General features: G+C 44.5%; 1 protein-coding gene and 1 long non-coding RNA gene across 6 annotated transcripts in view; one reads left to right on the top strand and one right to left on the bottom strand.

Moving 5' to 3' along the window:
• Nucleotides 1-5903: 5903 nt before the first annotated feature.
• Nucleotides 5904-9788, bottom strand: LOC121233723. Its single transcript, XR_005933750.1, has 3 exons — nt 9643-9788; nt 9435-9521; nt 5904-6163 (listed from the first exon to the last, which is right to left on the bottom strand). It is a non-coding gene; the product is annotated as an uncharacterized LOC121233723 (long non-coding RNA).
• Nucleotides 9789-10089: 301 nt separating this feature from the next.
• AGL (amylo-alpha-1, 6-glucosidase, 4-alpha-glucanotransferase) overlaps nt 10090-13359 on the top strand; it is a 39923-nt gene continuing 36653 nt past the window's right edge. The window contains exons 1-2 of one of the 5 annotated variants that reach the window (XM_030033184.2): nt 10090-10206; nt 11137-11286. In XM_030033184.2, coding sequence (XP_029889044.1) covers nt 11205-11286 — 82 coding nt within the window. In that variant the 5' untranslated portion in view covers nt 10090-10206; nt 11137-11204. Of the gene's footprint in view, nt 10207-10411; nt 10697-10856; nt 11038-11069; nt 11287-13359 lie in introns of those variants that run through there. The other 4 variants (XM_030033182.2, XM_030033185.2, XM_030033181.2 and 1 more) reach the window with 4 other exon arrangements.

The following is a 13359-nucleotide window of genomic DNA, read 5'->3' as shown; positions in this document are numbered from 1 at the left end:
TCTGGAAGGACTCTTTGCAAACATACTAGTGTCCTTAAAAAAATAATTAATAATCAACAGTTCTACAGAGTTCATGAAAATATTTCTGTGAAAGAGTACTGCATGCTAATTTGTTAAGTGTCAATATCCAATATGTATCAAGGAAATAAAATGCATTAGGATATATGAACTATAAAAAGTCCACAGATGCATCTTCTTTGTAAAGTGTACTGCAATTACAGTTCTGTTAGTGTGTTCATAATAATTCTGTATTTATTGCAAAGCAGGAGTTTCTAGCTTAACCAAATGATCATTTAGAGACATAGAGGGCTGGCGGTTGGTTTTTAGTCTCCCTGCAAGCCTGAAGAGAGAGTCATGTAATCTGCTATTGAACTATGTCAGAGAATGACGACGTCAAGTGGCAAATGAACGACATAACATCTAACACGAAAAGAAGCTGATGACTTTTTTTTACATAGTTTGTTACAGGACCTCAAGGAAATAAGTGAAAGTTTGTAATTTTGAAAGCAACAGCTATTTCATAAAGGAGACTTCATGCTGAGTATATAAAGGGGAATTCCTGTTGCTTAAGAACTGAGGAAACTGTAAAATACATATGATTTTGGAAATTAAATATTGTACAGTCCAAGGCATATACTGATAGCTATGCTATTTTTTAAGGCCAAAGTAATATGGAAAACAATAAGCCATTGAAGCTAGGTCTGAAGAGAATCTGTGTTATTATGTGGTTCCTTGTAATCAATTTTCCTCTTGGGTACTAAGCTAACTATACAGCAAAACTGTGGTATTTCAGAAGGTCAGCCCTTGCTCAAGTTTTATATATGTGTGCACTAGGCAAATGGTTTCTCTATGTTACTGGCAAGATTATCACAGTAAAACATTGCTTGAGTTCAAATCAAGTGATGTGCAAAAAGGCTGCATCCCTATCAGATTGTTTTGATGATGGATAACCTGGATCTAAGAAATTTTTGTAACTACTGGTTTCTATTTTGATATAGTGACATGTGTTTGAAAAAGTGCATTTAGATTTGGCCAAATACATGCAGAATACTGGTCTTCCTATGAAGATAACAGTCCTGACACCTCTATTTACCTCCCTCTTGTGTATCCTACACTTAAAAGACTAGACTTCAGCATTTTTCAAGCTTTTCAGCATTATCATCTTATATAAATATGTGCTAGGGAAATAATAACAATAATATTATCTTAGGAAGAATTTTTCCTACCAAAACAATTAGCATATGCTTTTTTTTTTTTCCCAGAGAGGGGAATGTTGAGTCATTGAAATAATCCTGACCATCTAAAAGGAAGTAAATGATGATAAAAGTCACAATGTAGCATGAAATATTTTTCTCCATAATTAATTCTTTTCCCTTGAGCTTTGGCACTGTCTCACACTTGTCTGTTTTACCAACTGACTTACTTTTAACCTACAAACAAGATAAATGTATTCCACTGACCTCCAGAAATATCCTTTTTATGTATGCTTCTCTTTGGTCTTTATTCCTCTCTACTAATCAGCCCTTTCTACTTTCACTATTTTTTAATTTTTTTATGTCACACATAAAAATTCACACATGGAAACGTATTTATACGAAAATACTTGTTTACCTAGAGGTAAAAGAAAAATGCATTTTACGGCTTTCAGTCAATTACACTAAATAGCCACCTGGCGGCATTAGCCACTAAGTAAAATAAGGTTTTCCACTCGACTACACAGAAACCTTTCTTTTTGTATCTATATTCTGACACATCAACAGCTGAAGTATGCTCACAATAGCTTTCTACCAAAATGTGTATCGACTTTAAGAGAATTTTTCAAAAAAAATACTTCCTTGCTTATCTGAAATGAAAGAATTAAGTTTGGTTCCCTGATACCAATTGGAGCCAGGTCTGTACAGGTGCTATAATACAATGACAACCTGCCACTTTTCTGAAAAAGTGTCCACTTAATTCAGTGCACAGCACAATTAAATCAACGGATGAAGGACTGCAGTAAAATCATTTTAGCCACTTCAAGGGATGTGGGCCATCGCTTTATCTGATGCACACTATTGAAGTTTTATCTGCTAAAAGTATGGAATTATTAACTTCATTGAGTTTTCTATATTTTTCACCATTTCTGTGGTGCTTTTTAAAATTATTAATTTTATTATATCAGCGAGATGTAATGAGATCCTATTATACTATTTCACAGGGAGCAAAGAGCTTGCTGGCAAAAGCATTGACCTGTAAGTGCTTCACTTTAGGGCACTTTAGACCTGATCACACAATTCGTAATGTGAAACTACAAGATTAATTGAAACAGGTTAATCAGTTTCTTTGCCAGCCAATCTCAATTCCAGCTCTGCCCCACAGCTTTTTTCCTTTCCTTTCACTAGGACTAGGAACTAATTTTCCCACTCTTTCATTTCATCTCAGAGGTCCTTTCACAGACAACCTATTTACAGTTTTTCACCTTTTTCTCAGCAGCTCTCAATTTGTCTTCTTCATGGCTTATAAATGCATTCTTTGTTCAGACCTGGTATGTCTGTGGGTTTTGTAGTTGCTCTGAGTTCAAGCACAAGCAATCATTCTGTAGGGATGATGCTCAATGCTGTTAGGTGTAGCAACATGCTAGTTAGTACATGCCCAATACCCCTGTGGGGGAACCATGTGGTGATGCTTGGGTATGCTCGTAGGAATGCTTGCAGGGATTTTAGCTCTAACTTTAGCAAGTCTCACCTAAATGCTTGCAGAGACTTTCAAAAGCTAATAAACTGGTCAGACTACAACAGAGCTGGTAAAAGGCATATCCAACATAGGATAGTTGTGAGAATAATACGAGAGAGAAGATTGTTTCATACCAGCTTTCAAGTCCTGTAAGCAGCAATCCTCACTTGATGAGCACAGGGGAATATCGAATGAGGTGTAAAGTGACCCAGTCCAGAGATGTTATGGAAAGCTGCCTCCTGCAGAGCCAGGCTAGTACATAGTCTCTGTGCAAGCTGGTACCTCCAAGGAAGTTCCAAACTTTGAGGGAACCTGCTGCACAGCACCTGTAGTGGCCTAACAAATATGTCACTGACATACTTGGAGCTAGAATATCAATACTGTGCTACTGTATGAGACAGTGATTGCTCCACCAACAAGAATCCAGCTGGAATGGAGAGCCAGTGGTTTGCGCAGAGGTAAGATACTCTAAAAAGCTGGGCAGCAGCAGCAGTTTGTCCCAACGTACAACAGTAATTCCTAGCTCCTGTGAGTTCACATAGGAGCTGCTGCCCAGTTATGGGCAAGCTATTTTGATCAGCAATCCTAAGCTCAAAGTCATGGCTAACCAAAAGATCTGACAATATCAATAAGACAAACGCTAAATAAGGACTTGAATTTCCCATAGCAGCATTTGGTGATGGTTCAACTGTAAATGTTTAATTAGGTGCACTGATTGCTATACAGCAAAAGAAGATTTGTCAGTCTGAATTTTAGCTTTGTAGCATTCTAGGGCAAACCACTTTTGCACCATCTGCCCTGCTCTTCCTGCTCATCTTTAACTTGGTGGTAGAATGCAAAAACTGGTTGAAAAGAGTCCTGGAACTGAAAGTGATTTGGCAAGGAGAAATCAGGAATTTGGTCCAAGGCATGAAGATGAGGAAGAGATGAAAATTATCTTTTAAAACAAATAGTTGCTGTAGTCAGAATTTTATTTGGACCTCTTTGAAGATAAATGCATTGAATTTTACAATTTTCTATTAAAAATTAATAGCAGTCTAGCTTTATACAGAAGTGAAAGCAGAAAGCATTGATTGTTTGAGGCCACACAGTAAAAGAATGGCCAAGCTGGGATTAAAAACAAACCAAAAATGTTTCAGCAATCCAAAAATTCATGATGACACCAGGTTCATCTTTGAAAGGTCAAACCAACACTACCAAGTAACTAGAGGAAAGGGGATTTACATGTTCAGTAAGAACAAACTGTATAGGATAGTGTCCTAACCTCTCCATCTCATTTGATTTGTTACTTACATAGACATTTTTATTCAAGCCTACTATTTATTCACTGCCTATTAGGCTATTGCAATCTGTTTAGCTATTTAGAAGGGATTTTTAAAAAATAGGCTACAGGTGATTACTTCAATGTTCTGACCAATATTTTCTCTCAATACTAGATTCTAATGTCCAAGGCCACATGTAAATTCCTCCTGGGCGCATAATGTGCCTAAGAACAGCACTTGCTTTCAGCTGCTGCATAGCAAAGCAAAGACTGCAGTCTATTCAAATTGCAGAGATACAGTTTTAAAGAAAAGGAGCTTTCCTTCAAAATCAGGGTTGCATTTCTGGATGAGATCTCCCCATTTGAAGACAACAGCTAGACAGAAGATTCAACACCTCTGAAGCTTCCTATTGTTTGAACAGTGTTAATTCATGAATTTACAGGTCATGAGTGTGAGGCATTGAGAAAAACTGTGCTATCACTTTAAATTTTATGAAGTCTCATATCTCCTGCATACAGGCCAAAGGAATCTGCTTTTAATTTTAGTTAGATGTTCAGTTAAGTTCTCTCTGTGCTAGTCGGCTTTTACTGTTGTTATTGGGAGCTATTGTTCTGTTATTAAAAAAAAAAAAAAAGAGTAGTCATGTAAGTACTCTAAGTTCCCACATTTTATATTCATAACCTTTAAAATAGGCATAAGCAATATGACGTGAGTGTGATCTGACACCTAGTGAACAGGCTCCCCAAAGTGTATTGAGGCAACTGCTAGAATAAGTGTTCTGTAATACTGTGTTGGAAAACAGAAGGCAGGAAGGGAGGGAGTACTAGGAAGGTGTATGTAAAAGGACTGAAGAATTCTGGTATTAATATACTTGAAAAAGCTGGAAAATTATTTCCTGATAATGACATTGATACGGTATCCAATCTTATTTTGAAGCAACTACTGATCTTTTCCTGCTGTGATATATCATATCACACACAGAGAAACTGCAAACAAGATAAAATGGCACTGTGAAATCCACCATTTAGATGCCACTGTAGCAAATGCCATGCATAATTGCTGTTGGCTGTGTCCTGTACAATATCAGCAATGCTAAATGGTAGCACTTGTGTATTGATGTTTTGCTGGTGTGGTTCCCATATACAGAAATTTTGCTCAATTTAGGTCTGCTAAATTAACACAGGCCCAAAGTCTGTAAGGGATGTGCCAGCATAAGAGGTGATGTTGATGGAGAAAGGATTAGAGCAGTCTGCTCTGCCTTCCGGATTAAACTTCATCAAGGGACCTGCTGTATTCATTGAGTATCTTTGTAAGGGTCATTTTTTTCATATTGAATTGAAGGCCAATGAAATGATACTGTTCTAATTATTAAGTGATTTAATAGTACTTAGGGAACTTTTTTGCTGTGTAGTGGATCAAGTCCTTCATTTAGACTGTTGCCATCTGTTTTAGCTACAGTCACAAATGTTGGTCAAAATAACTACTTCAGGATTTGGAATCAGGAGGCTGTATGCTAGTTTGGTTTCCTAATGATTTTTGCCTTGAGAAACTTAAAAGTCCTTTTTAATAAACTTGGATATGTTTCAAAACCTGTCTAAATGCATAGTGTAGTAGAGATGTGGCAGTGTAAACCTAGTAATTAGAGTAGGGTGAGTTTCCCTATTAAGTAGGGAAAACAAAAGAGCCACATTTTAAAACTTGGTAGCAGTGGTGAAATTGCCTTCAGTAATACCCTTTTGGGTTTTTCTTGCTTTTCACAAGGTATTCAGCATGCAATTTATGGTTACTATTTATGCAAAGGACTTGGCTACATAGGCGTTATTTGCTCCTCCTCTCTTAGAACTGTGCACTGCGTAAGCAGTTCATGAAATTTCTAAATCCCACCCTGTTTGCAGTACATGACAGGACAATAGCAAGCCTGGAGGAAGAGACACTTGTGCAAGGCTCTGTGGCAGACCAACTGCAAGTCACTTCAGGATACGGAAGCCTGCTGAGGACCATAGCAAAGAGATGGTCCAGATCTCTTTCAATGATATGTCTGTTGGTTTTGTTCCTACAACTCCCATACCTGTTGGAGCATCTTGTATTTCCCATTCCTATGTTCTATCTTCTTTACTAGGACATATCCAGTTCAGAGAAAGCAGCCGGCATACGAGGAGACCCAGGCTTCTGCTAGGTGCAAGTCTGTCCTGCATACAAAGCACACAGGCCTGCAAGCTGAGTAAGGAATAAGGGGGGCTAGAAAAGACAAGGAAGATGGGAGAATCCTGCTGGGCCCCCAGGAAATACCTGTGTAAAATAATCTGGATTGGAAGTATCACATTTGAATCATATCTGAATGAGTCTCAGTGAGGTGAATGTCAGGGGAACTGCACAAATACATAGAGGGGGCTTTTATTAGCAACTTTCCCTCAGTCTGTCTAGAGACCCTAATATTGTCAAGGGGCATAAAGGCTGACATATTCACTTACATCAACATGAAAGCCTTTCTCAACAATACCAAAAAATGTGAACTGTCATAAGGAACAAACAGATTTCTTAAAATGTTCAGAGGGAGGAGCAGGTGAAGGGGGAAAGAAAAAAATTAGCTACCAAAAGATAACAAACTCAGTTTGAAATGGGTGGAAGTGTTTCCATGAATATCAAGGCCTTTGGACTGCCCCTAAATGCATCGTAACTGGATGAACACATTCATAGAATCATAGAATGGTTTGGGTTGGAAGTGACCTTAAAGATCATCTAGTTGCAACCCCGCTGCCATGGGCAGGGACACCTTACACTAGACCGAGTTGCTGAAAGCCCCATCCAACCTGGCCTTGAACACTTCCAGGGATGGGGCATCCACAACCTCTCTGGGCAACATGTTCCAGTGCCTCATCACCCTCACAGTGAAGAACAACTTCCTTACATCTAATCTAAATCTACGCTCTTTAAGTTTAAAGCCATTACCCCTTGTCCTATCACTACATGCCCTTGTAAAAAGTCCCTCTCCAGCTTTCTTGTAGGCCTCCTTTAGGTACTGGAAGGCTGCTGTAAGGTCTCTCTGGAGCATTCTCTTCTCCAGACTGAACAACCCCAATTCTCTCAGCCTGTCTTCATAGAAGAGGTGCTCCAGCTCTCTGATCACCTTCATGGCCCTCCTCTGGACTTGCTCCAACAGGTCCATGTCCTCCTTATGCTGGGGGCCCCAGAGCTGGGGTCTCACAAGAGTGGAGTAGAGGGGCCAAATCACCTCCCTCGATCTGCTGGTCATGCTTCTTTTGATGCAGCCCAGGATGTGATTGGCTTTCTGGGCTGCAAGCACACATTGCTGGGTCATGTTGAGCTTCTCGTCAACCAACACCCCCAAGTCCTTCTCCACAGAGCTGCTCTCAACCTACTCATCACCCAGCCTGTATTTGTGCTTGGGATTGCCCCAACCCATGTGCAGGACCTTGCACTTGGCCTTGTTGAACTTCATGAGGTTCACATGGGCCCACCTCTCAAGGTCTCTCTGGATGGCATGCCTTCCCTCCAGCCTGTTGACTGCACCACACAGCTTGGTGTCATCAGCAAACTTGCTGAGAGTGCACTCAATCCCACTGCCCATGTTGCTGACAAAGATGTTGAACAGCACCAGTCCCAATACTGACCCCTGAGGAATGCCACTTGTCACTGGTCTTTACTCAGACATCAAGCCGTTGACCACAACTGCAACCATCCAGCCAATTCCTTATCCACTGAGTGGTCCATATGTCAAATCCATGTCTCTCCAATTTAGAGACAAAGATGTCATGCATGACAGTGTCAAGTGCTTTGCACAAGTCCAGGTAGATGATGTCAGTTGCTCTTCCCTTATCCAACAACACTGTAACCCCATCATAGAAGGCCACCAAATTTGTCAGGCACAATTTGCCCTTAGTGAAGCCATGTTGGCTGTCACCAACCACCACCTTATTTTCCATGTGCCTTAGCATAGTTTCCAGGAGGATCTGCTTCATGATCTTGCCAGACACAGAGGTGAGACTGACTGGCCTGTAGTTCCCTGGGGCTTTCTTTTTTCCCTTTTTAAAAATGGGTGTTATGTTTCCCCTTTTCCAGTCAGTGGAAACTTCACTGGACCGCCACAACTTCTCAAATATGACGGATGGTGGCTTAGTCACTTCATCCACCAGTTCCCTCAGGACCTGCAGATGCATCTCATCAGGTCCCATGGACTTATGCACTTTCAGGTTCCTTAGATGGTCTCGAACCTGATCTTCTCCTACAGCGGGTGGTTCTTCATTCTCCCAGTCCCTGCCCTTGCCTTCTGTGACTTGGGTGGCGTGGCTGGAGCACTTGCCAGTGAAGACTGAGGCAAAAAAAGTCATTGAGTACCTCAGCCTTCTCCATGTCCCAGGTAACCAGGTCTCCCATTTCCTTAAAGAGAGGGCCCCCATTTTCCCTAATCTTCCTTTTATCACCAATGTACCTATCACTTTTCTTGTTGCCCTTGACGTCCCTGGCCAGATTTAATTCTATCAGGGCTTTAGCTTTCCTAACCTGATCCCTGGCTGCTCAGACAATTTCTCTGTATGCCTCCCAGGCTACCTGTCCTTGCTTCCACTCTCTGTAGGCTTTTTGTGTTTGACTTTGTCCAGAAGCTCCTTGTTCATCCATGCAGGCCTCCTGGCATTTTTACCTGACTTCCTTTTTGTTGGGATGCATCGGTCCTGAGCTTGAAGAAGGTGAATCCTTGACCAGCTTTCTTGGGCCCCTCTTCCCTTCAGGGCTTTATCCCATGGTACTGTACCAAGCAGATCCCTGAAGAGGCCAAGTCTGCTCTCCTGAAATCCAGGGTAGCGAGCTTGCTGTGGGCCCTCTTCGCTGCCCTAAGGATCTGAACTCCACCATGTCATGGTCACTGCAGCCCAGGCTGCCCTTGAGCTTCACACTCCCCACCAGCCCCTCCTTGTTGGTGAGAACAAGGTCCAGCATAGCTCTTCTACCACTTGGAGAAGGCAGTTATCATCAACACATTCCAGGGACCTCCTGGATTGCTTATGCCCTGCTGTGTTGTCCCTGCAACAGATATCAGGGTAATTGAAGTCCCCCATGCGGACCAGGGCTTGTGAATGTGAGGCTGCTCCTATCTGTCTATAGAGGTGCTCATCCACTCGGTCTTCCTGGTCAGGTGGCCTGTAGCAGACCCCCACTATAATGTCACCTGTCCCTGCCCTCCCTTTAATCCTGACCCATAAGCTCTCGATCAGCTCCTCATCCATCCCATTGCATTGCAGTAAGACACAGTTATAAGGGTATGCATGGGATGACTGGAAGTAAATGGTTAAGTCTAAACTGTTTTGCAGACTCCTCCCAATTCCACAAAATATACCACCTTTGAAAAGAAAGAAAAAAAAAACAACAGTATAACAGTGACTGCAAATTGAGAAGCACTTTTTTTTTTTTTAACGCAGTTCTAGGCAATAAAAATAGACTGACCTTCCAAAGCTGCAAGGCTGACCTTTACAGTGGGGTACAGTTAATGACTTCGGTGTTGAGAAGCTTGGAGCAACTGTCCCAGGTATTCTGCAATATAAAGCAACGGTAAGGGCTCTCTAGTGACAGCGGTTCAGATGACAGTATGCTTCAAAACAAGGGGGTTGTTTTTTCGGTTTTGTTGGTTTGGGTTTTTTTTAAACCACCTTACCTATTGGTCAAAGACAGATCCCCCGAGTTTGTAATCTTGTCCACATACTATATATAGCACTTAAACCCTAGCTGACATCATGTTTTTTCTACAGCGCAGCCTATCAGAAAGGAGTTGGCTGCCTGGCCGCTCTGCGCCCGCGACGCGGCGGGAGACGGCGGGCTCCCGCCCGCGCCGGCCCGAGGCAGCAAGGCGGGAACGCTGAGGAAGCCCCCCGGAGCGGCGTTTCCATCACGGCAAGGAGCGGCTGGGCCCAACGGCGTCAGCCCGGCTACTTGAGGCAGCCGTTAAAGTCACATTTTCCTCAGCGGAATGCCCGTTAAATCGCACAGAGCTTTGGTTTCAGGTGCCTGAGCCCCCTCGGTGGGCGGTCTCTCGTGCCGGTACGCACAAGCCGTGTGTAAAGGCGCTGGCGGGGGCTATGGCTGTAAAGGCAGGGGCAGAAGATCAGGTAGCACCACGTTGCGTTCCCCGAAAGCCCTGTGGTGCTCCCGGGCCCGGACTCGCGGAGAGCTCGGCCCGCTCGCAGCCGCGACAGCGCCGGCGACGGGGATCGCTTCTGAGGTAACCTCTCCCCTCAGGGCTCGCTCCCCGGGGCGGGGCGGGGCGGGGCGGGACAGGCCCGACAGGGGCGGGGCGGGGCGGAGAGGGGAGGGGCGGGGCGGGGCGGAGAGGGGAGGGGCGGGGCGGGGCGGGGCAGACCCAGCCGGCCCGGCCCGGCCCGGCCCGGCCGCCCGCACCGCTGCCGGGGCGGGCCCTGCGCTCTCGCGGGAGCTGCGCCGGCGCCGCCCGTCTCCGTGCGCGGCCGCGGCGGAACCAATAAAGTTTGTTTCAAAAAAAGCAAGAAAAGGGGAGGAAAAAAAAAAAAGCGGTTCCGCCGAGTCTGTCGCGGCTGCTGGCGAGTGCGTGAGTGACTGCCCGCCCGGCCAGCCCGGGGCTGCCGCAGCAGGCGAGGGCGGACGGGCTGCTCCAGCCCCCGCCGCGGCTGCGCTCGGCCTCGGCAGCCGTCACCCTCAGCGGGGAGCTGCGCCTCCGCCGCTCTCCGGGCCCGCTCGTGAGTATGGTGGGACGGCTGAGGCGGGCACCGCTTCCCACAGAGGCAGGGCGGTGATAAGGGGCCTGGCGGTGACTCCCGGCAGCACTGGGGCGAGCGGGGAGAGTGACAGGTGTCAGGCTCCCCCCCTCCGGGGGGCGGCTCGGGCCGGGGGCATCTCCGCGGCTCTGGCTGCGGGCCGGGCCGCGCTGTGGGACGGGGAGCTGGTCTGCGGTGCTGCCGGCGGCAGTCCACGGCCAGGGGAGGGCTGGGTGCCTCCTGACAGCTCCCTCATACCCTCCTCCCCCTCCTCCCTGCCCTGCAGCGCCTCGTCCCCTCACTTCCCCGGGGCCGGGGAACATGTAAGCGAGACGGGCAGCGTGAGGCGTTCCCAAACAGACGCCGTCCTCCCGGGGGTCGCCGCTGACCTGTGGGTATTTGTTTGTGTTCCCTCACGGCAGGGCTCGCTTCTCCCTCCCCGACGTGAGTCTCCTGGCGCGGGAGGAGCGCCGGGCAGACGGCCGCAGCCATGCCGAGCGGTAAGGAGACGCGGCTGCTGCACCTCAGCGAGATGGAGAAGCTGGACAAAACCCTCTTCAGGCTGGAGCAAGGTAGGTCGGGGGCGGCGGGCTGCGGCCTCCTCCACCTCCTGCTCCTGCTCTTCCTTGGCGGGGAGCCCCCAGGGCCGGGTGAGCGGGAAATGTCCGGGCGGGCACTCGACACCTTCTTCGGGCGGCAATGGAAAGGGAGCTCAGCCTGCGGTGGTGGTGTTCTTTTCTTCCTTACTTTTTTCCATGTTCTAATGTGAAACAGTTCCTGACATGCTTGCTTCCACTGCAGAGCTCTATGGGCTCCAGTTGCGGTCCAGTCTGTCTCATAAAATGCTTGAGAAGTGAGGAGTAGATCGGCTAGGAGACGTCAGTCTTCATGGGAATGAAGTGTGAAGCATTTTTTAGACAGGCCCTGCAGAACAGGACCTCTCCTTTTATAACCTGTACTTCAGTGACCTGAAAAAGTCCTCATAAGTCAAGCTCTCTAGTATTTATCTGCAACGTGTTATGCAGCACCCCATCTTTAATATTATAATTTTGAAACATATCAGTAATACTAACATTTTGCAAAGTCTGAGGTAATGTTTCAGAATATGAGATCTTTAGCTCCTCCTAAATCCTATCTTGCCTGTCAGATTTCTTATAGCTGTGCTATGTTAGTATTGTGGCTGCATACTTCTAAGAACTTGACATTATTTCTCTCTGGAAGTGTTTTAAGTCTATTTGCAAAAAAAACCCCAAACCCAACCAAAACAAACCCCAAAAACAAACCAAACAAAAAACCACCCCACTAATCCATCCACTATTATGCTGGTCAGCAAATTCAGACTATAAAACTAAAGCCACTGTCTTTAGAAACAACTTTTAATGATGCAACAGTTCTTAATTACTCATGAAATTTTGTGGGGTTTATTGCTTTATGTTACTGATCTAAGAACCTGATATCAAAGTGGTTTAGTAGAGGAGCAAGATTTTGGTTCCTGAGAATAATAATTCTCTTCAACTATATTGATTTCAAAATTTTCTGACAGTCTAGTCTAAGAAAATGTTAGTAGGGAAGAAGTGCAGAGTTGACCTTAACCTCCATTTTTAACTCATCCTTCCAGTTGTGTAAATTTTGTTGGAAGGAGTCACACAGAAGTGCATGGCTATCAAACATTCAGAGGGCCTCTGCTGCTAGCAGTCTCTGAGAGGGCATAGCTAATTTTGAGCACAGCATTCCTGATGTCAGTATAACTGTTACAGGAAATAAGATATCAATGGCATATATCCCTGTGCTCTAATTTTAGTAATCCCTGTAATAAATGTCAGGACAGTACTGGGGGAGAGTGTACTTAACATTCCAAAAGTGATTGGGGGTTTTTTGTGGTTTTGTTTGTTTGTTTGTTTTTCAATCAAATGAGCTTCATTTTACCTGACAGACATTCAGATCCTAAACCCACTGCTTTACATGGTGGGTTTTGGTGCAGTGGTGATTATGTTAATATGAGAAACTCTGAGCTAGGTGAGTCTTACATTTAGATGTATTCAGACATTGAATTCTGGTATTAGAATCCCCATGATTCTACATAATAAGCAAGTGGCTTTTTTTCAACTTAAGATACTGGAACTTCATATTGTTCAGGTTTTTTTACACTTTTAATTCATTATCTGTGTATTAATAACTTTCTCTTTTTACAAATACTCAGGTTTCTTTTACTCCCAATTTTGTAGACTGCTAGGGCTAGTAGGTGTTTTACTACAGTTAACTACATGACTGGCACGTAATTTAGTAAAAGTTATTGTGCAAGCACTTATACCTGTTTCAGTCACTTGGAAGGACCTTGTAATTAGCCATGCACATGATGGTGGCCCTCAAACCTGCAAGTGGAAACCTATTCTGAAACCTGTTGACTGAATTTTTGATATGCAACTGAACAGACTACAGTATGGTTTTAGGTCCTAATATTTTAACTGAATTTTGTTCTCATTATCATGGGTATCTTAAGCCTAAATACTGTTCTTTTCTGTATGTGTGTGACCTGCAGCCTGTATGCAAACTCCCTTTGGTTTGTTGAGCGCTCTGAACGTTTAATAATTTGTTTGTACATTGCAGGTTACACACAAGTATATATAATTTTACAGTTAAAAGCA

Source organism: Aquila chrysaetos, chromosome 12 (genome assembly GCF_900496995.4).
Source record: "Aquila chrysaetos chrysaetos chromosome 12, bAquChr1.4, whole genome shotgun sequence".
Taxonomy (NCBI): Eukaryota; Metazoa; Chordata; class Aves; order Accipitriformes; family Accipitridae; genus Aquila; species Aquila chrysaetos.
Note: the sequence above shows the minus strand (reverse complement) of the source record. Positions and strands in the feature narration are given on the sequence as shown.